Source organism: Heterodontus francisci, chromosome 9, assembly GCF_036365525.1.
Source record: "Heterodontus francisci isolate sHetFra1 chromosome 9, sHetFra1.hap1, whole genome shotgun sequence".
NCBI classification, from domain to species: Eukaryota; Metazoa; Chordata; class Chondrichthyes; order Heterodontiformes; family Heterodontidae; genus Heterodontus; species Heterodontus francisci.
The window spans coordinates 1,413,125-1,436,563 of NC_090379.1; the positions used below are offsets into that span (position 1 = coordinate 1,413,125).

Below are 23,439 nucleotides of genomic sequence, written 5' to 3' on the forward strand. Positions count from 1 at the left end.
TTGCAGTGCAGCTTCTAGATGGTACACACTGCTGCACTGTGCGTCAGTGGTGAAGGGAGTAAATGTTGAAGGTGGTGGATGGGGTGCCAATCAAGCGGGCTGCTTTGTCCTGGATGGTGCTGAACTTCCTGAATGTTGTTGGAGCTGCACCCATCCAGGTAAGTGGAGAGTACTCCATCACTGCTGAATTGTGTTTTGGAGATGGTGGACACACTTTAGAGAGTCAGGAGGTGAGTTACTCGACACAGAATTTCAAGTCTCTTGTAGCCACTGTATTTATGTGGCTGGTCCAATTCAGTTTCTGGTCAATGGTAACCCCCAGGATTTTACGGTGCAGTATTCTCTCTTGTTGGAGATGGTCATTGCCTGGCACTTGTGTGGCGTGAATGTTACTTGCCACTTATCAGCCCAAGCCTGGATATTGTCCAGGTCTTGTTGCATTTCTGCACGGACTGCTTCAGTATTTGAGGAGTCGCGAATGGTGCTAAACGTTGTGCAATCATCAGCGAACATCCCTACTTCTATGATTCTACATCCCTATGATTGAAGGAAGGTCATTGAAGTAGCTGAAAATGTTTGGACCTAGGACACTACCCTGAGGAATTCCTGCAGTGATGTCCTGGGACTGAGTTGGTTGGCCTCAAACAACTACAACCATCTTCCTCTGTGCTAGGTATGACTCCAACCAGCGGAGTGTTTTGCCCCGATTCCGTTGACTCCAGTTTTGCTTGGGCTGCTTGATACCCTGCTCGGTCACATTCTGCCTTGATGTCAAGGGCAGTCACTCTCACCTCGCCTCTGGAGTTCAGCTTTTGTCCATGTTTGGACCAAGGCTATAATGATGTCAGGAGCTGAGTGGCCCTGGCGGAACCCAAACTGAGTGTCAGTGAGCAGGTTATTGCTGAGTAAGTGCTGCTTGAAAGCACTGTCGATGACCCCTTCCGTCACTTTACTGTTGAAAGTGGAGTTGAGGCCGAGATGAGATCAGCCATGATCAAATGGAGTTTAATGCGGAAAAGTGTGAGGTGATTCACTTTGGAAGGAGTAACAGGAATGCAGAGTACTGGGCTAATGGCAAGATTCTTGGTAGTGTAGGTGAGCAGAGAGATCTTGGTGTCCAGGTACATAAATCCCTGAAAGTTGCTACCCAGGTTAATAGGGCTGTTAAGAAGGCATATGGTGTGTTAGCTTTTATTAGTAGGGGGATCGAGTTTCGGAGCCACGAGGTCATGCTGCAGCTGTACAAAACTCTGGTGAGGCCGCACCTGGAGTATTGCGTGCAGTTCTGGTCACCGCATTATAGGAAGGATGTGGAAGCTTTGGAAAGGGTGCAGAGGAGATTTACTAGGATGTTGCCTGGTATGGAGGGAAGGTCTTACGAGGAAAGGCTGAGGGACTTGAGGTTGTTTTCGTTGGAGAGAAGGAGGAGGAGAGGTGACTTAATAGAGACATATAAGATAATCAGAGGGTTAGATAGGGTGGATAGTGAGAGTCTTTTTCCTCGGATGGTGATGGCAAACACGAGGGGACATAGCTTTAAGTTGAGGGGTGATAGATATAGGACAGATGTCAGAGGTAGTTTCTTTACGCAGAGAGTAGTAGGGGTGTGGAACGCCCTGCCTGCAACAGTAGTAGACTCGCCAACTTTAAGGGCATTTAAGTGGTCATTGGATAGACATATGGATGAAAATGGAATAGTGTAGGTCAGATGGTTTCACAGGTTGGCGCAACATCGAGGGCCGAAGGGCCTGTACTGCGCTGTAATGTTCTAATTCTAATCTAATCGTATTGAATGGTGGAGCATCTCGAGGGGCTGAGTTACCTACTCCTCCTAGTTCTTATTTTCTTATGATAGAGTGGTAATTGTCAGGGTTGGATTTGTCCTTTTTGTGTACTGGATATACCTGGGAAATTTTCCACATTGGGTAGATGTCAGTGTTCTGTAAGGCCAGAAAACAGTGAGTCATGGTAAATGGTTATTTTTCAGACTGGAGGATGGTAGACAGTGGTGTTCCCCACGGGTCAGTGCTGGGACCACTGCTTTTTTTGATATATATAAATAACTCGGATCTTGGAATACAGCATAGAATTGCAAAGATACCAAACTTGGAGGTGTGGCAGACAGTGAGGATGATATGAACCACCTGCAACGCAACATAGATAGGCTAGCAGAATGGGCAGACAAGTGGCACATGGAATTTAATACAAACAAGTGCGATATGATGCATTTTGGCAGAAGGAATGGGGAGAAGCAATATAGACTTAATAGCACAGGTGTAAAGAGTGTGCAGGAACAGGGACCTGGGGAATTCGTGTGCATCGACCTTTGAAGGTGGCAGGACATCTTTTCTTTGTCTACCCTATCTAAGCTGGTCATAATCTTATACATTTCTATTGAATCTCCCCTCAATCTCCTTTGCTACAAGGAGAACAATCCCCGCTTTTTCAACCTAACCTTGTAACTAAAATCCTCCATCCTTGGAACCATTCTGATAAATCTCCTCTGCACCCTCTCAAGGACCCTCACATACTTTTGAGAGTAATTAGCAAAGCATTGGGATCTTGGACTTCATAAATAAAGGCATAGAGTACAAAAGCAGAGAAGTTGTACTGAACCATTACAAAGCTCTGGTTAGGTCCCAACTGGAATACTGCATCCAGTTCTGGGCACATTTTAGGGAAGGATGTGAAGGTCCTTGAGAGGGTGCAGAGGAGATTTACCAGAATGCTTCAAGGGATGGGGGATTTTAGTTACAAGGTTAGGTTGGAAAAGCTGGGCTTGTTCTCCTTGCAGCAAAGGAGATTGAGGGGAGATTCAATAGAAATCAATAAGATTATGACCAGCTTAGATAAGGTAGACAAAGAAAAGCTGTTCCCATTAGCTGTTGGTATAAGGACTAAGGCTCAAATTTAAGGTTTTGGGCAAGAGATGTGGTGTGGGGGTGGTGGGGGATGTGAAGAAGACATTTTTTACGCAGTGGAAGCAGAGATGATCAATGATTTCAAAAGGGAATTGCATGGGGACTTGAGAGCAATAAACTTGCAGAGGCTACAGGGATAGTGTAGGATAGCCTGGAAAATGAGTTTATAGAGTGTATTCAGGACAATTTCTTAGATTAGTACATTCTAGAGCCAACCAGGGAGCAGGCTATTTTAGACCTGGTAATATGCAATGAGACAGGATTCATCAATAACCTCATGGTAAAGGAACCTCTAGGCAACAACAATCATAACATGATAGAGTTTAGTCATTTGGTCATAGAGAACTTGAGTATTGGTGAAAATAGAGACATGTTGTCGAAGCTTTTCGTCTTGCACTCATCAGGACAATTCGCAAGAATAACCAATGTAAGGGAAAAACAACTACTTTGAGAAGAGAGTACTGATTGGTTGGCAAGTGAACTCTGATTTGGTAGAGGCGTTGCCATGGAGAATACACCAGTTTACGGTGACTGACATTTAACTGCCAAGCTTTGTTTGAAATTTAAACCAGACAGCTAGACTGTGATTGGCCAAGGCATTGCATGAGTTCACTTGCCAACCAATCAGCACTCTCTTGTCATGCAGTAAAGTTGTTTTTTTTCCTTAAATTGGTTATTCTTGCGTATTGTCCTGATGAGTGCACGACGGAAAGCTTCGACAAGATGTCTCTCTGATAGAATTTCACGTTCAGTTTGAAGGGGAGCAGTCTGAGTCAAAGACTAGTGTTTTAAACCTAAATAAATGTAGTTATAAGGGTATGAAGGCAGATCTAACTGAAGTGAACTTGGAAACTAGGTGAAAAGTAGCAATGCAGTGGCAGACTTTTATGGAGATATTTAATAACTTTCAGCAAAGATTTATCCCTGTGAGAATGAAAGAGTCTTTGAGGAGGATGCATCGTCTGTGGCTAAATAAGGAAGTTAAGGATTGTATCAAATTGAAAGAAACATTGTACAAATCTGCAAAGATTAGTGGAAGATCATAAGAGTGGGCAAAGTTTAAGAACCAGCAAAGAATAGCTTTAAAAAAAGAGTGAGAAAGTAGAGTATGTGTCCCCCAGTTCTACAAGGCACAAGTCAGGAGTGTGATGGAATACTCTCCACTTGCCTGGATGGGTGCAGCTCCAACAACACTCAAGAAGCTCGACACCATCCAGGACAAAGCAGCCCGCTTGACTGGCACCCCATCGACAAACATTCACTCCCTACACCACCGACGCACAGTGGCAGCAGTGTGTACCATCTATAAGATGCACTGCAGCAATGTACCAAGGCTCCTTTGACAGCACCTTCCAAACCCGTGACCTCTACCAACTAGGAAGACAAAGGCAACAGATGCATGGGAACACCACCACCTGCAAGTTCCCCTCCAAGTCACACACCATCCTGACTTGGAACTATATCGCCGTTCCTTCACTGTCGCTGGGTCAAAATCCTGGAACTCCCTTACTAACAGCACTGTGGGTGTACCTACCCCAAATGGACTGCAGTGGCTCAAGAAGGCAGCTCACTACCACCTTCTCAAGGGCAATTAGGGATGGGCAATAAATGCTGGCCTGGCCAGCGACACCCACATCCCATGACAGAAATCTTTGCATCCTCATTGGCTACAGGTGAGGTCCCAGAGGACTGGAGAATAGCCAATGTTGTTCCTTTGTTTAAGAAGGGTAGCAAGGATAATCCAGGAAATTATAGGCCGGTGAGCCTTATGTCAGTGGTAGGGAAATTATTAGAGAGGATTATTCGGGACAGGATTTACTCCCATTTGGAAACGAACAAACTTATCAGTGAGAGACAGCATGGTTTTGTGAAGGGGAGGTCGTGTCTCACTAATTTGATTGAGTTTTTTGAGGTAGTGATGAAGATGATTGATGAAGGAAGGGCAGTGGATATTATCTATTTGGACTTCAGTAAAGCCTTTGACAAGGTCCCTCATGGCAGACTGGTACAAAAGGTGAAGTTACACGGGATCAAAGGTGAGCTGGCAAGATGGATACAGAACTGGCTTGGTCATAGAAGACAGAGGGTATCAGTGGATGGGTGTTTTTCTGAATGGAGGGATGTGACTAGTGGTGGTCCGCAGGGATCAGTGCTGGGACCTTTGCTGTTTGTAGTATATATAAATGATTTGGAGGAAAATGTAGCTGGTCTGATTAGTAAGTTTGCGGACGACACAAAGGTTGGTGGAGTTGCGGATAATGATGAGGATTGTCAGAGGATACAACAGGATATAGATCGGTTGGAGACTTGGGCGGAGAAATGGCAGATGGAGTTTAATCCGGACAAATGTGAGATAATGCATTTTGGAAGGTCTAATGCAGGTGGGAAGTATACAGTAAATGGCAGAACCCTTAGGAGTATTGACAGGCAGAGAGATCTGGGCGTACAGGTCCACAGGTCACTGAAAGTGGCAACGCAGGTGGATAAGGTAGTCAAGAAGGCATACGGCATGCTTGCCTTCATCGGTCAGGGCATAGAGTATAAAAATTGGCAAGTCATGTTGCAGCTGTACAGAACCTTAGTTAGGCCACACTTAGAATATTGCATGCAATTCTGGTCGCCACACTACCAGAAGGACGTGGAGGCTTTGGAGAGGGTACAGAGGAGGTTTACCAGGATGTTGCCTGGTCTGGAGGGCATTAGCTATGAGGAGAGGTTGGAAAAACTCGGATTATTTTCACTGGAACGACGGAGGTGGAGGGGCGACATGATAGAGGTTTACAAAGTTATGAGCGGCATGGACAGAGTGGATAGTCAGAAGCTTCTTCTCAGGGTGGAAGAGTCAGTTACTAGGGGATATAGGTTTAAGGTGCGAGGGGCAAAGTTTAGAGGGGATGTGCGAGGCAAGTTCTTTACACAGAGGGTGGTGAGTGCCTGGAACTTGTTGCCAGGGGAGGTGGTGGAAACAGATACGATAGCATCGTTTAAGAGACATCTTGACAAATACATGAATAGGATGGGAATAGAGGGATACGGTCCCCAGAAGTGCAGAAGGTTTTAGTTTCGGCAGGCATCAAGATCGGCGCAGGCTTGGAGGGCCGAATGGCCTGTTCCTGTGCTGTACTGTTATTTGTTCTTTGAATAAAGAAAAAGCTAACACAGGCATGATGGGCTCAATGGCTGGTTTCTGGGCTGCATCATTTTCTGATTGTATGATGGGTACTGGGTGGGGTCTTTTATTGAGGGGAGCAGGTCCTGTTCTGGCTGCTGTCTACATCCTGTGCCATTAATCTGTGTGGATGTGCCGCAGGTTTCGAGGCTGCAGTGAGGAGACAGACCAGGATTCACTCCACAAGCTGCTGACGTCGGGCAGTCAGAGTGAGGATTTCAGTGAGACCTTTCCACCACTCAAAACCAATGTCATTGAAGCAATTAATGAACTTCTGATGGAGCTTGGTAGGTTTTTGGGGAGGGGAGGGGATGGGGCAGGGAAGGGCCATCTGGGCAGGATGAGAGGGGGGGAGGAGCCAACCGGTGTTTTGGTGGGGGGTGGGGGAGAGGAGAGGAGAGAAGGGGCCAACTGGTTTGGGGGCGGTGAGGGAGGAAGGGTTGACTGAGGGGGCAGGAGGAGCTGTCGGTTTTTCGGGGTGTGGGGTGCAGGAGCCATTTTGAGGGTTGAGGTCTGTCCATCCAGGGTTGGGGGTCTGTATTAACTGCTTGCCTGTTCTTTGATAGAGGGGACGATGGATAACATCGCGATGCAGGCCCTTGAACACATTCACTCCAATGAGGTGATCATGACACTGGGCCGCTCCCCAACTGTCGAAGCCTTTCTCAAAGACGCAGCTCGAAAACGCAGTTTCCATGTGATTGTTGCTGAATGTGCTCCTTACTGTCAGGTCAGTGAGAACGGGTCAGGGCTGTGAGCCTGGGGAGGGCAAAACAATTACTGAAGAATGTTCTTTATCTAAAGAATGCAGTCCCCATTGTCCAGGCTGACCTTTGGGTCCCCTTTGCCCTCCACTCCTCCCCCCCACCCCGTTTCCCTCTCCCTCCTTGTCTCTCTCCTCCCCCACCCCCCCCTTTGACCCCTCCCCCCCCCCTCCAGATTCTGTCCCGCATACTGACCTCAGACTGACCCTGCTTTCTGTGTTCCAGGGTCACGAGCTGGCTGTCGCTCTGTCTGTGGCAGGGATTGAAACCACCATTATTACAGATGCTGCCATTTTCGCCGTCATGTCTCGTGTCAACAAGGTAATGGCCACAGTGAGGGATGGGGTTGGAAGAACAGCTGTGCGGGTGGTGTGCCTGTGACACTGTGGGTCCGTGGGCGTGGTAGGGTTTCAGAGTGATGGACGTGTGCTTGAGCTGCTGGGCGGGTAGGGATGGTGGGCTTGCTGTGTAGGGTGTGTGCTAGAGCCATATTCCTGTGCTCTTTCTACAGGTGATCATTGGCACGAAGACCATCCTTGCTAATGGGGGACTGCGAGCCGTGAATGGGGCACATACTCTCGCTCTCGCAGCCAGGCACCACTCCACGCCCGTTATAGTCTGTGCCGCTATGTTTAAGCTGTGTCCACAGGTGGGTAATCATCTCCAATCGAATTACCTCTCCTCAGCTTTAAATTAACAAAAGAAAGAACTTTCTGTAGCACCTGTCACGTCTTCAAGACATCCCAAAGCTGTTCACAGCCAGTGAAGTGCCCTAAGTTCAGTCAGTTGTTGTAATGTAACAAACACTGCAGCCAATTTACATACAGCAAGATCCCATAAACCAGGAGATAAATCACCAGATAAGTGGATAGAGATTCCACTTTTTTTGGCACAATGCACCTGAAATCAGCTTAACCAGACAAAAGATCGTGGAATTTTAAGCAAAAGTACCAAGATGGCCAATAGAGTTTCTGTGATCTTTTGCAATAGTTTAAAAATGTTAACCAGTCCCACCCACAAACCCACCCCACCCCTGTGTGAATTAAACACCATGGAGAGTTTCTGCTAATTCCACTCGTTTGCATGCTTTTATGGAGGCTTTTCAAATTTAAGCTGGTTCTTTGGATGCAAGGAGGCTAATAGGAATGTTTTAAAACTTTTAAATGTATTTTTTTCAATTTACTAAGAAACTGATCCACAGTATCCCAATTTAACTAGCAAGTGATTCTGTACATTGTCATGTTCAGTATTTGAAAATTGGGTTACTCACAAGTGGCAGATTGATACTGATTAACATGCTTATTTTTTGTGATAAACCTGTTTTCAGTCGTATTAATCAAACTACACTTTATATTGAGGAATATATTTTAAAGCAAAATTGTTTCTTAAATTTACATTTTAAAAAAACTACCTGTGCTGGTTCATGATATCTTGCATTTGCTGATGTGGAAGTGAGTGAGCAGAAACTCAAGAGGAGAAAACTTCTCAATGAGTACGACGATTGCTGATTGCACCAGAAGTGGAACTCTGACACGTTTTTTTTTATAAGGAAGCTTTTATACCTCCAGGGACACCCGGGCGCGAATGTAACCACAGAAGAGGGGCAGGCAATCAGGGAGGACGGATCCCCTGACTGCCCGCAGCCTGGAACTATGAATTACCACCTTGGTCAGGCCCAGGAGCAGACCGACGAGGAGATCCTCCTCCCGGCCCACGCCCCTCTGCACCGGGTGCCCAAAGATCAGGCGTGTGGAGCTGAAGAGCACATCCTTTAAATACTCGGGGGTTGCAGCCTTGCACATTCCATGTATACATGGAACACGGACTCGTCCAGGCCACAGAAATTACAGGCGGCCGGGAGTCCATGAACCTACTTAAAAGTCTATTGTGCGGGACTGTTGCATGCCGCAGCCTCCACCCCAGGTCCCCGATGTAAAGGGGGAGGACTCTCACGTGAAGTGACCTCCACTGGGGTTTCCTCTCGCCGTCAGATGCCAGGGCGTGTCAGAGCAGCTGACTAGGGCGAGGAAGTGGAGATTGTGCAGGAGCAGCCTGTACAAGAAACCCGTCCGCGCCGTTCGGAATGGCATGGAGGGCATTTCCGAGACACAGCTCAGGTTGTGTGGGACCGGAGGTGCTCCGCACTCCTGAGCCTCCTCGTCACCTGCAGTGAGGGGCGTCCTGGGGGGCTTCAGCTACTCCTCTGCCCATCGGTCCATCCCCAGAGCTGGCCACCTGGACAGCCGAGGCGCGCTCCTCCGACGGGGGAGCGCCCTGACTGGAGGCGACCATGTTCCAGACTCTGAATAGATAAAAAGACAGGCAACTCCCTCAGTGAGGCACGGCTAACAGTCTCCGCCAGGAGCTGCGCGTCGTCTTGAAGGCAGTGACGCTGGCGTAAAAAATACATCGCCAGCGCACCATCTGGGAGGACACTCGACGTACAGGTATCTCTGCAGGGTCCGAAGGCGGAGAGTCGCAGCCTGGGTGCGGATGCACAACAGCGACTGGCTGCCCTCCTCGATTGGGAGACTCAGGACTGCGGCAGAGACCCAGTGTTTCCTCTTGCCCCAGAAGAAATCAACGAATTTCTTCTGGATCTTGGTGGCGAATGCAGGGGGCGGGGCCAAAGTGACCAACCGGTACCACAACATGGAGGCCACCAGTTGGTTTATAACCAGTGCTCGGCTCCTGTAGGAAAGCACTCTGAGCAGTCCTGTCCAGTGCCCCAGCCGAGTGGTGACTTTTGCCTCCAACTCCTGCCAGTTTGCCGGCCAGGCTTCCTCAGCGGGGCTAAGGTGGCCTGCCAGATAGAGGAGATGCGTGGTGCTCCACGCAAAAGGTGTTAACTTCTCCGGCAGGGAGTCCACCCGCCACTGACCCACCAGGAGTCCGGAACATTTCTCCCAGTTGATCCTTGCGGAGGGCGCAGCAGAAAAGGTCTGTTGGCACTCGCGCATCCTCCACAAGTCAACGGTATCTGTAACTGAGCAGCACGTCATCGACGTAAGCTGAGAGGACGACCCGCATAGCCAGTCCGCACAGAGCCAAACCTGTCAACCTCCTGCGAAGCAGGCACAGGAACGGCTCCACGCAGATGGAATACAATTTGCTGGACGTGGGGAATCCCTGATGCACTCCTCTCCCAAAGCGAAGGGGTGCCGTCAAGGACCCATTAACTTTGACCAGACACTCTGTGGTGCCCCCTGCATTTGCCACCAAGATCCAGAAGAAGTTCGTCGATTTCTTATGGGGCAAGAGCAAACACTTGGTCTCTGCCGCGGTCCCGAGTCTCGCAATTGAGGAGGGCGGCCAGTCGCTGGTATGCGTCCACATCCAGGCTGCAACTGTCCGCCTTCGGACCCTGCAGAGATACCTGTATGTCGAGCGTTCTCCCGGATGATGCGCTCTGGCCCAGGTCCAAATGTGCGCAGAGTCCCGAAAAGGTATTTGTGATCCACCCTGTTGAACGCCTTCTCCTGATCGAGGGAGAGAAAGGCGACCGACTGACCAGTCCTCTGGGAAAGATGGATCAGGTCCCGGACCAGGTGGATGTTGTCCTGGATGGACCGGCCCGGGACCGTGTAGGACTGGTTGGGGTGGATCATGTGGGCCAGCACGGAGCCCAGGCAGGTAGACATAGCCCGGGCAAAGATCTTATAATCCGTGCTGAGGAGGGAGACCGGACGTCAGTTCTTAAGCAAGCGGCGATCACTCCTCTTTGGCAGCAGGACGATGGCCGCCCTGCGCCATGAGAGGGGTATCTCCCTGGTCGCCAGGCTTTCCCCCAGGACCTGCGCGTAATCGTCCCCCAGGACGTCCCAGAACACCCTGAGGAACTTTGCGGTCAGCCCGTCCAGCCCCAGGAATTTGCCCCTTGAGAGCTGGTGGAGGGCGCCAGTCAGCTCCGCCAATGTGAGCGGAGCCGTCAATCCTTCAGCGCCCTCCGGGCTGACCTTCGGCAGGTCCTCCCACAAAACTCTGCGCGCGTCCTCGCTGGACGGATTCGGAGAGAACAACGCACTGAATGGACCAGGAGGCTCATTCCCTCCGGATCCGTGATGGAGGATCCATCGTCGGCCAGCTGCTCAACGAGCTGCTTCCGGACCCCCCGCTATTTTTCCAACGAGTAGAAGAAGGGTGAGGCGCGGTCCAAATCTTCCAGGATCTGGATCCGCGACCTCACGTACGTGCTTCGGGACCCTATGAGCTGCAGGTCCCTCAGCGCGCCCTTCTTCTCTTTATATGCCTGCCACAGGGCCGGGTCCACGACGGCATGACCGAGGCGGGACTCCAAGTCGAGCACCTCCCTCTCTAGGCACCCGATCTCGGCTTCCGCCTCTTGGTCGACCCCTTCGCGTAATCCTGACACAAGACATGGATGTGAGTCTTGCCCACATCCCACCATAGCGTCAAGGAGGGGAAGTCCCCCTGCTTCCTTCTCTAGTTGGTCCAGAATCGACAGAATGAGTCCCGGAATCGCTTGTCTTCCAGCAGACGGTTGTTCAAGTGCCAGTACGCGGAACCTGTCAGCCTGCGGAGTGGAGTGAACTCCGCCCACACCAGGTAGCGGTCCGAGCACGGCACCAGCTGCATGGAGGCCGCTGAGACACTGGAGACGTACGTCTGCGAAATGTAGAGGCGGTCGATTCGGGACCCTTCTCCTCCAGACCTCCACGTGAAGGCGCTGGAGATGGGATGGAGATTCCTCCAGACATCCACCAAGTTGAGGGAGCTAATCAGTTCGCTGAACTTCTCCACCGAGGTTTGGCCTCGCTGGGGACCGGAGCGATCCCCCACCTCGAGGGTACAGTTAAAATCCCCCCCCCCCCCCCGAGGATGATACACTCGCCGCTATCGATAGAGCTCAAGAGAGCGAACACTTCTTTATAGAAGCGTGCTTGCAATGTGCCGGGCCTGGGCGCGTATACGTTCACAAAGTGGAGTGGCACGCTACCCAGGCAAACGGCGAGGTGGAGCAAGTGGCCCGGCCCTAGCTCTTTGACCCCCAAGATCTCCAGCTGAAGTTGGGGCCAGCAAGATAGCCACCCCACTAGAAATAGGGGTGAGGTGACTCACGTAGACCCCACCCTGCCAATCCAGTAGCCAGGTGGCTTTGTCTCCCGGAACGGTGTGGGTTTCCTGCAGAAAGCTCACCGCGTATCTCCCCTCCCTGAGGTCAGAGATTGTGAAATCTGTGGTAAGACCCCCTGCTGCCGTTGATGTTGAGGCTGGCTATGGTTATCTTCATGTCAAAGGTACTTAGAAAACAGTCACCAACACCTCACTGTGAGGAGGGAGTGGAAGTAGACCTGGCCCTCCACTCCCCCAGCAACCCATTGAGGAACGCATTAAATTGGCGCCTCTCAACCAGTTTCACGCCTGTGCCCTTCCCTGTTTTCTTGAGGGCGGCACAGACGGACTGCATGCTGTGAGGAATTCCCGGAGTTCCGCCGTGGGGCTGAGAGGGGACTCGGTGGGAGGCACGAGGGAGTCCACCGCCTGCCTCACTGGCGATGGATTCAAGGTCGTCCTCCGTGCCCAATGCCGAATCCCCATCCTCTTCCAGGTCGCCACTGCCAGCAGCCGACAGACACACCACACGCTGTGGGGCGGACGTCCCAGCAGTGCCAGCTAGTCCTGCCTCTGTCATGGTCTCACCCCCAGGATCGATGGAGGAGGAGTCCGCTCTAAGTTCCTCTATGGAACTGGAGCCTATGGGTGGTTTTATTTTAATTAAAAAAAAGTCAACAGATGAAATTCTCCGCCGAACAAAGGCGGTGGAGGGGTGCCACCACCCGGTAAACGGGACCTGGAACAAGCAGAGATCAGCAGCCGCCAGCCTCTCAATCCGGTTCAGGACCCCCCTCCACCTCCGTCCCCAGGCCAATGAGCAGCCCGGGGAGTCGTAAGTTCCCGACTCTGGAAATCCAGCCGGGACCAGAGGGCGGAGAGAGGAGGCCATCTCTCGCCCCGCCAGCGCCCACAGACCCAGCAGATGGGGTATTACACAGATTGGCCTCTGAGTCAGGTACATCCTGGGCAGTAGCATCAGGCTGTTGGGAGGGAAGATTCTCACAGGTCTCGCCCCCATCCAGGACACCTGACCCATCGGCCAAAGGAATGATTTCTCCCGTGGGGTCCACAGGCTCTCCCATCATGGGGGGGTCCACAGGCTCTCCCATCATGGGCGGGTCCCCCCTCCTCGGGAGTTCCCAAAGCTGCAGGGGCATCTCTCCCTCCTCCATTCTGAGGGATAGAGGGTTCCCGTCCAGGGCTTTCGGCCCCCCTGGGGCTGGTGGCTGGGGAAGCCCGAGGACATTCGCCAGGAAATGGGCCCTCCTCAGAAGAGAGGCGCGTCTCTTATTGTGGGAGGAGCGCGGAGGCTCAGAGACCTCCATCTGAGTAGAGGCCTCTTCTCTCTCTGCATCCCCCCTTGCCCAGATTTCTTGGTTCCGAGCTCAGCTGCGGGGCAGGTGGGCTGCCCTGGATCAGCCAGGCTGTGAAAACCACAGCCTCCGGAACTGCCTGAGTGGTGGCTGTTGCAGGAGTAGGGGGAGGTGCAGCAGCGCCACCCTGGGCCGCCGAGGTGGAGTTGGCTGCCCGGAGGTTGGGGCAGCTCTTTCGAACAGGCCCCACCCGCTTGCAGGCATGGCACCACACCCGTCCGATATCCAGAAGACACGGTAGGCCGCCCCCCATCTTGCAGCAAGATATCCCTGCTTCTGTACACGAATCCTCTCGCGATGAAGGCCAATATACCATCTGCCTTTTTTACTGCCTGTTGCACCTGCATGCTTACCTTCAGCGACTGGTGTACGAGAACACCCAGGTCTCAATGCAAAATCCCCTCTCTCAGTTTATAGCCGTTCAGATAATCTGCCTTCCTGTTTTTGCTACCAAAGTGGATAACCTCACATTTATCCACATTATACTGCATCTGCCATGCATTAGCCCACTCACTCAACTTGTCCAAATCACCCTGAAGCCTCCCTGCATCCTCCTCACAACTCACCCTCCCACCCAGTTTTGTGTCATCTGAAAATTTGGAGATATTACATTTAGTTCCCTCATCTAAATCATTAATATATGTGAATAGCTGGACTCCGAGCACCGATCCCTGCAGTACCCCATTAGTCACTGCCTGCCATTCGGAAAAAGACCCATTTATTCTTTGTTTCCTGTCAGCCAACCAATTTTCTATCCATCGCAATACACTACCCCCAATCCCATGCGCTTTAATTTTACACGCTAATGTCTTCTGTGGGACTTTGTCGAAAGCCTTCTGAAAGTTCAAATAAACCATATCCACTGGCTCCCCCTCATCAACTCTACTAGTTACATCCTCGAAGAATTCTAGTAGATTTGTCAAGCATGATTTCCCTTTTGTAAATCCATGCTGACTCTGTCTGATTCTACCACTGTTCTCCAAGTGCTCTGCTATAAAATCTTTGATAATGGACTCTAGAATTTTCCCCACTACCGACGTCAGGCTGACTGGTCTATAATTCCCTGTTTTCTCTCTACCTCCCTTTTTAAATAGTGGGGTTACATTAGCTACCCTCCAATCTGTAGGAACTGTTCCAGAGTCTATAGAATCTTGGAAGATGACCACCAATGCATCCACTATTTCTAGGGCCACTTCCTTAAGTACTCTGGGATGCATATCATTAGGCTTTGGGAATTTATTGGCCTTCAATCCCATCAATTTTCCCAACACCATTTCTCTACTAATACTGATTTCTTTCAGTTCCTCCCTCTCACTAAACCCTGCGTTCCCCAACATTTCTGGTATGATATTTGTTTCCTCCTTTGTGAAGACAGAACCAAAGTATGCATTTAGTTGGTCAGCCGTTTCTTTATTCCCCATAATAAGTTCCCCTGTTTCTGACTGTAAGGGACCTACATTTGTCTTCACCAAACTTTTTCTCTTCACATACCGATAGAAACGTTTACAGTCAGTTTTTATGTTCCCCGCAAGCTTGCTCTCGTACTCTATTTTCCCCTTCTTAGTCAATCCCTTGGTCCTCAGCTGAATTCTAAACTGCTCTCAATCCTCAAGTCTGTTGTTTTTTTTCTGGTGAATTTATATGCCTCTTCTTTGGATCTAATGCTATCTCTAATTTCCCTTGTAAGCCATGGTTTGGCTACCTTTCCCATTTTACTTTTGCGCCAGACAGGAATAAACAATTGTTGCAGTTCATCCATGCGCTCTTTAAATGTTTGCCATTGTCTATCCACCGTCATCCCTTTAAGTAATGTTTCCCAATCCATCGTGGCCAACTCGCGTCTCATACCTTCGTAGTTTCCTTTACTAAGATTCAGGACCCTTGTCTCAGAATCAACTACGTCACTCTCCATCTTGATGAAGAATTCTTCATCATATTATGGTTGCTCATCCTCAAGGGGTTTCGCACAACTAGATTGTCAATTATTCCTCTCTCATTACACAATACCCAGTCTCGGATGTTCTCTAGTTCGTTCCTCAAGGTATTGGTCCTGGAAACCATCCTGTATACATCCCGGATAGGTGACTGAGTGGAGGAAGGGAGAGAAAGGCTGCGAGAGATGTTTGCTTCAACTGCTCCTTGGAGCACCTTAATACAGTTGGACCAAAACTTCCAATTGTCTTCTTCACCCGGGACGGCTAGAGCTGCCCGGTACTCCTCCTCCTCAGATTTTTCAGAGTGTCTTCACCCAGGCAACTCCAGCTGTCCCGAGCAGGCAGTTGGGGTGGGGAGGGAGTTCCCTGTGTGCAGGATGGAAATCAGCACCAATACAAATACAGGGCCCCCCTACAGGTTTTGGCAGCCCCACCCTGAGTCTTCTGGCCTCTTCTCCCTCCCCCCAAACAGTCCAAACAGTGTCTTTCAGGTGCTCTAACACCCACCTCTCCAAAAAGAATTGCAGCCTTTCTACCTCCTCTTGATGGCAGTTGTCCTGTCTCTCCACTCTGCAGTCGTCAGTCTCCAGTCTCCTCTCCATTTGCTGTTGCAGCAGCACAGGTGCAGCTGCTCCCTCTGATTGCACACGGGAAGTGCTCCACAAGTTGCCCAGCCAATCCAATGCTGTACCTGTCCTGGGAGAGTTTGATGGGGACAGTGTAGAGGGAGCTTTACTGTCTATCTAAGCTGTGCTGTACCTGCCTAGGAGAAAGTGTGGAGGAAGCTTTACTTTATATCAGATGGTGATGATTGAACTCTTTTTATTTTTTTGCTCCTGGTCCAGATGAATCCAATCCTCCTCCAAATCCACAATTCTAAACTGCTCAAGTTCTTGAATTCTTACTGATTAGTGTAACCAGTGAGTCTGATCTCCCAATCGTCTGCTCCTGCTGTGATGCAGTATGGCCGAGAACCTGGCTTGTTTGCTGCTTAATGTGCGTTTCTCAATCTGTTTTTTTGTTTGCAGTTCCCCAATGAAGAAAACACGTTTAACAAGTTTGTTTCGCCACAGGAGGTGCTGCCTTTCACGGAAGGTAGGTGTCCCTGCTCAGAGTTTGGATAAGGCAGCAGAAGACAGCTGGTCACCTGTGGGAGCTGTAAATCCATTCACACCAGTGTGCTGGTGATGCCTGGTCTGTGACCAGGGATCAGTTCCTCTATACTGCAGTCACGTGGTCTGAAATGAAGATCTTCTGCAACACTCCACCTTAGCTGACACCGTCGTTAACCAGGTACCTCAGAGACCATATCCTTGGACAGGTGATGATCAGATTGCTTTTGGTAGTGCAGCAACTTCCTGGGTTCCTGATTTCAGCAGGTGCTGCTGTATTTCCTTGAGAAGCAGAGGAGCATCCTGCCCTGTAATTCAAACCTCACTCTGATATATTTTATTTAGAGATACAGCACTGAATCAGGCCTTTTGGCCCACCGAGTCTGTGCTGACCAACAACCACCCATTTATACTAATCCTCCATTAATCCCATATTCCCTACCACATCCCCACCTTCCCTCAATTCTCCTACCACCTATCTACACTAGGGGCAATTTACAATGGCCAATTTACCTATCGACTTGTAAGTCTTTGGCTGTGGGAGGAAACTGGAGCACCCGGCGGAAACCCACGCGGTCACAGGGAGAGCTTGCAAACTCCACACAGGCAGTACCCAGAATTGAACCTGGGCCGCTGGAGCTGTGAGGCTGCAGTGGTAACCACTGCGCCACCCACATTAGTACCAATGACATAGGTAGGAAGAGGGATGAGGTCCTGAAAGATTTTAGGGAGTCAGGAAGGAAATTAATAAGCAGGACCTTGAGAGCAGTAATCTCAGGATTACTCCTGCTGAATCTCTCACTATCAGCATCCTCGGGGCTACCATTGACCAGAACCTGAACTGGAGTAGCCATATAAATACCATGGCTATAAGAGCAGGTCAGAGGCTAGGTATCATGTGGTGAGTAACTCTCCTCCTGACTTCCCAAAGCCTGTCCACCATCTGTAAGGCACAAGTCAGGAGTGTGATGGAATACTCTCCACTTGCCTGGATGAGTGCAGCTCCAACAACACTCAAGAAACTCGACATCATCCAGGACTAAGCAGCCTGCTTGATTGGCACCCCATCTACAAACATTCACTCCCTCCACCACTGATGCACAGTGGCAGCAGTGTGTACCATCTACAAGATGCACTGCAGCAACGCTCCTTAGACAGCACCTTCCAAGCCTGCGACCTTTACCAACCAGAAGGACAAGGGCAGCAAATGCATGGGAACACCATCACCTACAAGTTCCTCTCCAAGTCACACACCATCCTGACTTGGAACTATATCGCCGTTTCTTCACTGTCGCTGGGTCAAAATCCTGGAACTCCCTTCCTAACAGCACTGTAGGTGTACCTACCCCACATGGACTGCAGCGGTTCAAGAAGGCAGCTTACCATCACCTTCTCAAGGGCAATTAGGGATGGGCAATAACTGCTGGCCTTGCCAGCAATGCCGACATCCCATGAATGAATTTTAAAAAAACTCCGTGTCACGTGCTAGTGAGCATAGGAATAGGAGGATTGATCGATTGAACATGTGGCTGGAGAATTGGTGTCGGAGGGAGGGCATCAGATTTCTGAGGCGTTGGGATCTGTACAAGATGGACGAGTTGCACCTTCACACGACCGGGACTAATATCCCCGCTGTGGTGCTGTTTTGGGGGTGGGGGGGTGGGGGTTGTAAACTAACTTGTCGGGGAAATTGGAAGGAAGTAAAGCCAGTAACAGGAAGTAGAAACGTAGCAAGTGAAATTAGAAGGCAGGCAAAACATGCGAACATCAACAAGGTTTAGAATACAAAAGAATGTCAAAAAGACAAGGTTAAGGGCACTTTACCTGAATGCACGCAGCATTTGCAACAAGATCGATGATTTAAAGACACAAAAAGATCATGGATATGATCTAATTGCCATTATGGAAATGTGGCTATAGGGTGACCAAGACTGGGAACCGAATATTCAAGGATATTCGACATTTAAGAAGGACAATGTTATGACCAGGTGAGAAAGGGGTCTAGAGTTCCCTCTCAGCCTTCACCTGGTCTTATCATAACATGGTTTTATTTTAAACATGCTGGTTTTTTTTTTATCTCATCCCCTTAGTGAATCCTTGTTCACTAACTTCCAATTATAAGGCAAAGAAACTTGCCAAACAGGTTTTCTTAGGTTTAAGGAGAAAAGCTTGAACTTTATTAAACTTAAACTCTTAATTCGGTTAGCGCCTACGCTAGCATGCATACGCGATACACACATGCAGATAGAGGCAGAAAAGTGCAGAAGAAATAAAGTGGAAAAGTTTGAGGCAATATCTGAAGATGGTTTTGGTTACTGTTCTTCAAGCTCGCTGTAGAGTCCTTGATTGTAGGTAGATCTTGCTTTTTGTTGGGGCCCAGTATTCTTCTTACACCTTGTTCGATGTAGGAGACTTTTCTCTCTTGAGGTTCATGTGTCCTCAGTGGGTCCTGAAGCTTGTGAGAAAGAGATGGGAGCAGATCGGAGAGGTCTTCTCACTGCAGGAGCAAACAGTCTTTTTAGTTCAAACTCTTTGTACAATTCAGAAAAACCCAGGTTGCCAAGCAGGTTAGTCATGTGACTAGCTGGTCTGACCACATGTGTTTGTGGATTCTCTGGTCTTAGCTGACCCTGGAATGTCTCCTCTTGCACACAATACCTGGCGCTGAAAGTCCATTGTGGGTTAAATTGGAGCAGGGAATTGCCCCTTTGTCCCCTCAAGTACTGCCTATTAGTATGCAAATGTTTTTTCCAGCCCCGGCTGATCTGTTTAATAAGTCATTTCCTCGCTCCAGCAACAGTTTAAAATCAATGTTCATATGACAAAATTAATATGCCTCATTCTTGGCAGGTTTGGGGGGTGGGGTCTACATGACAACAGGCAAAAGGAGGTGGTGTTGCACTGATAATATGGGATGCGATTAGTACATTAGTAAGAAAGGATCTCAGATCGGAAGAACAAAATGTGGAATCTGTTTGGGTGGAGCTAAGAACCAGCAGGAGACCCATAGCCTTTGCAGTATCCAGTGCCTGCAGCCATTTCTTGATATCACATGGAGTGAATCAGATTGTTTGAAGACTGGCATCTGTGATGCTGGGGAGCTCAGGAGGAGGCAGAGATAGATCATCCACTTGGCACTTCTGGCTGAAGATGGATACAAATGCTTCAGCCTTGTCTTTTGCACTGATGTGAGGGCTCCCCCATTGTTGAGGATGGGGATATTTGTGGAGCTGCCTCCTCCTATTAGTTGTTTAATTGGCCACCACCATTCACCACTGGATGTGGCAGGATTGCAGAGCTTTGATCTGATCTGTTGTTGTGGGATTACATGCAAGTAGTCTGTGTTGTCGCTTCATCAGGTTGACACCTCATTTTTCAATATGCCTGGTGCTGCTCCTGGCATGCCCTCCTGCACTCTTCGTTGAACTAGGGTTGGTCCCCCGGCTTGATGGTAATGGTAGAGTGAGGGATATGCCGGGCCATGAGGTTACAGAGTGTGGTTGCATACAAATCCACTGCTGATGATGTCCCACAGCGCCTCATGGATGCCCAGTTTTGAGTTGCTAAATCTGTTTCAAATCTATCCCTTTTAACACAGGCAGTAGTGCCACACAACACAAAAGTGGGTACGCTCAATGTGAAAACGGGACTTGTCTCCACAAGGATTCCTACCAATACTCTCCATGGACAGATACATCTTTAAATATTTAAGCAGGGGCTGCAACCTCAAACTCTATATACGTGGAACGTGGATTCGTCCAGGCCGCAGAAATTACAGGCGGCTTAGGAGTCCGCGAACCTGCTTAAAAGTATTGCACAGGCTTGTTGTGTGCAGCACCCTCCACCCCAGGTCCCCGATGTAAAGGGGGAAGACTCTCGCGTAGAGAGACCTTCACTGGGGTTTCCCCTCGCTGACAGATGGCACCACAGACTGCCACAGTGTGTCTGGGTGGCAGAAGAGGGTGCCACCACCCCTGGTGGGACTGTCCTGCCTGTGGGACAGGACATAGCCAGGGGTGGTGGTGTCTGGGATATTGTCTGCAAGTTAGATTCCATGAGTATGACCGTCAGGCTGCTGCTTGACTAGTCTGTGGGACAGCTCTCCCAATTTTGACACAAGCCCCCAGATGTAGTAAGGAGGAGTTTGCAGGCTCAACAGGACTGGGTTGTTGATGCCGGGTGGTCCGTCCAGTTTCATTGCTTTTCTTAGACTTTGTAGCAGTTTGATACAATTGAGTGGCTTGCTAGTCCATTTCAGAGGGCAATTAAGAGTCAACCACATTGCTATGGGTCTGGAGTCATACGTAGGCAAGACCAGGTAAGGACATTAGTGAATGAGATGGGCTTTTACAACAATTAACAATGGATGCATGGTCACCATTAGATTAATTTTTAATTCCAGATTTAATTGAATTCAAATTCTACCATTAGCTTGGGGCTCTGGGTTACTAGTGTAGTTATATTACCCTGGCACCGCAGCCTCACAGCTTCAGCGACCCGGGTGCTCTGGTTTCCTCCCACAGCCAAAGACTTGCAGGTTGATCGGTAAATTGTCCCTAGTATAGGTAGGGGAATTGAGGGAAGGTGGGGATGTGGTAGGAATATGGGATTAATGCAGGATTAGTATAAATGAGTGGTTGATGGTCGGCACAGACTCGGTGGGCTGAAGGGCCTGTTTCAGTGCTGTATCTCTAAATAAATATGCTGCCGCCTCTCTGTACCTCAGTCTTGAAGCTTTTTATTCATGGACATGGTTGAGTCTGGTTACTCATGTTCTGTGTGTTTGTATACCGCTGGCTATTTTTGAAGATGGGGGTAACTGCCTTTGTTAAAGGGTTTATGGCGATGAGCTCTGGGCCCTGTTTATTTCTCCATTTCTCTCATGCCCTCCACTATTACTGATGTGGATGATTGGAGTCGCAAGCTTTCGCTGCCACGTATGGCTTTGGTATTGAAGTACTAACAGGGGTCCTCGGACTTTAAGAACATGGGAGGGTGACCTCGGCCGTAAAAAGGTTGAAAATACTGGGGAGAAGCTACGTCATCTACTGACGTGTATTACACACAGTGTATCTAGGAAAGAGGTTTTCGTAATCTTAGGTGTGATCCTGTCTCTCCTCCTTTTCCCCACCCACTTGAGTCTTTCTTTCTGTTCCCCCTTCGAGTGTGTCTCTGTCTGTCTATTCTCCCATCCACCCTCCCCGGCCTGGATCACCACACAGGTGATGGTCTAACTGCTGTTTGTTTCTTGCAGGTGAGATTCTATGCAAAGTGAGTGCTCACTGCCCTGTGTTCGATTACGTTCCCCCAGAGCTGATCACCCTGTTTATCTCCAACATTGGGGGAAACGCCCCTTCCTACATCTACCAGCTGATGCGTGACCTCTACAACCCTGACGATCATCACATATAATTTAATAAAACTCAGTAAAAGAAACTCATAGCCTCCATTCCATCAGAGACTGGGCACTGCACATCTCTTTCATGTCGGCTAGTGTCCAGTGTACACACATACTCCCACCGCACAAATTTAGTAACTGAGCAGGTATTATTAAATGGGATTGGGCAAAGTCAGCATAGGTTTACGAAAGGGAAATGAAGCTTAACAAATCTACTGGACTTTTTTGAGGATGTAACTAGTAGAATAGATAAGGGAGAACCAGTGGATGTGGTGTATTTGGATTTTCAGAAAGCTTTTGATAAGGTCCCGTATAAGAGGTTACTGTGCAAAATTAAAGCACATGGGACTGGGGATAATCTACTGGCATAGATAGAGAATAAGAATAAATGGGTCTTTTTCTGGGTGGCAGGCAGTGACTAGTGGGGTACTGCAGGGATCAGTGCTTGGGCCCCAGCTATTCACAATATCTATTCATGACCTGGGTGAGGGAACTAAATGTAACATTTCCAAGTTTACAGATGACACAAAGCTGGGGTGGAATGTGAGCTGTGAGGAGGATGCAAAGAGGCTCCAATGTGATTTGGACAAGTTGGGTGAGTGGGCAAATGCATAGCAGATGCAGTATAACGGGAAAGGGGGAGGTGCATAGAGACCTGGATGTCCTTGTACACCAGTCGCTGAAAGCAAGCAATTAGGAAGGTGATTGGTATGTTGGTCTTCATTGCAAGAGGATTTGAGTACAGGAGCAAGGATGTCTTACTGCAGTTTATACAGGGCCTTGGTGAGACCACATCTGGAGTATTGTGTGCAGTTTTGGTCTCCTTATCTGAGGACAGATGTTCTTGCCATGGAGGGAGTGCAAAGATTTACTAGGCTGATTCCTGGGATGGCAGGACTGACATATGAGGAGAGATTGGGATGACGAGGCCTCTCTTCACTGGAGTTTAGAAGAATGAGAGGGGATCTCAGAAACCTATAAAATTCTAACAGGACTAGACAGGAGAGGACGTTCCCGATGTCGGGGGAGTCCAGAACCAGGGGTCACAGTCTCAGGATACGGGGTATGCCATTTAGAACCAAGATGAGAAATTTATTCACTCAGAGGGTGGTGAACCTGTGGAATTTTCTACTGCAGAAGGCAGTGGAGGCCAAGTCATTAAATATATTCAAGAAGGAGATAGATATATTTCTTAATGCCAAAGGGATCAAGGGATATGGGAAGAAAGCGGGAACAGTGTACTGAATTAGACAATCAGCCATGATCTTTTTGAATGGCGGAGCAGGGCCAAATGGCCTACTCCTGCTCCTATTTTCTAAGTTTACTCAATAATGTGTCAGTCTGCCTCCAATCTTCACAGCACCTGGTGAAGGACTGGCTGCACAACCAGGTCAAGGTGAGAGATATAAAAATAGAAAATGCTGGAAATACTCAGGTCTGGCATCATCTGTGGAAAGAGAAACAAAGTTAACTCTGCCAGTCACTGACGTTTCACCAGAACTCGGAGAAGTTAGAGATGTAATAAGTTTTAAGCAAGTCAAAGCGGGGAGGGTGGAAAAAGAACAAAAGGGAAAAGTCTGTGATAGTGTGGAACATAGGAGAGATTAAATGACAAAAGGGATGATGGTGCAAAGCCAAAGGGAGTGTAATGGGACAAGTGAAGAAAAAAAGATAATTCTGCCAGTTACACAT

General features: G+C 49.1%; 1 protein-coding gene across 1 annotated transcript in view; it reads left to right on the top strand.

Moving 5' to 3' along the window:
* eif2b2 (eukaryotic translation initiation factor 2B, subunit 2 beta) overlaps window positions 1-21,785 on the top strand; it is a 25,814-nt gene extending 4,029 nt beyond the window's left edge. Inside the window, exons 2-7 of the mRNA XM_068039822.1 lie at window positions 6,219-6,377; window positions 6,657-6,820; window positions 7,080-7,175; window positions 7,366-7,503; window positions 16,266-16,332; window positions 21,604-21,785. Of these exons, the coding sequence (XP_067895923.1) occupies window positions 6,219-6,377; window positions 6,657-6,820; window positions 7,080-7,175; window positions 7,366-7,503; window positions 16,266-16,332; window positions 21,604-21,761 (782 nt within the window). The 3' untranslated portion in view covers window positions 21,762-21,785. The remainder of the gene's footprint in view (window positions 1-6,218; window positions 6,378-6,656; window positions 6,821-7,079; window positions 7,176-7,365; window positions 7,504-16,265; window positions 16,333-21,603) is intronic.
* The last annotated feature ends 1,654 nt before the right edge of the window (window positions 21,786-23,439 follow it).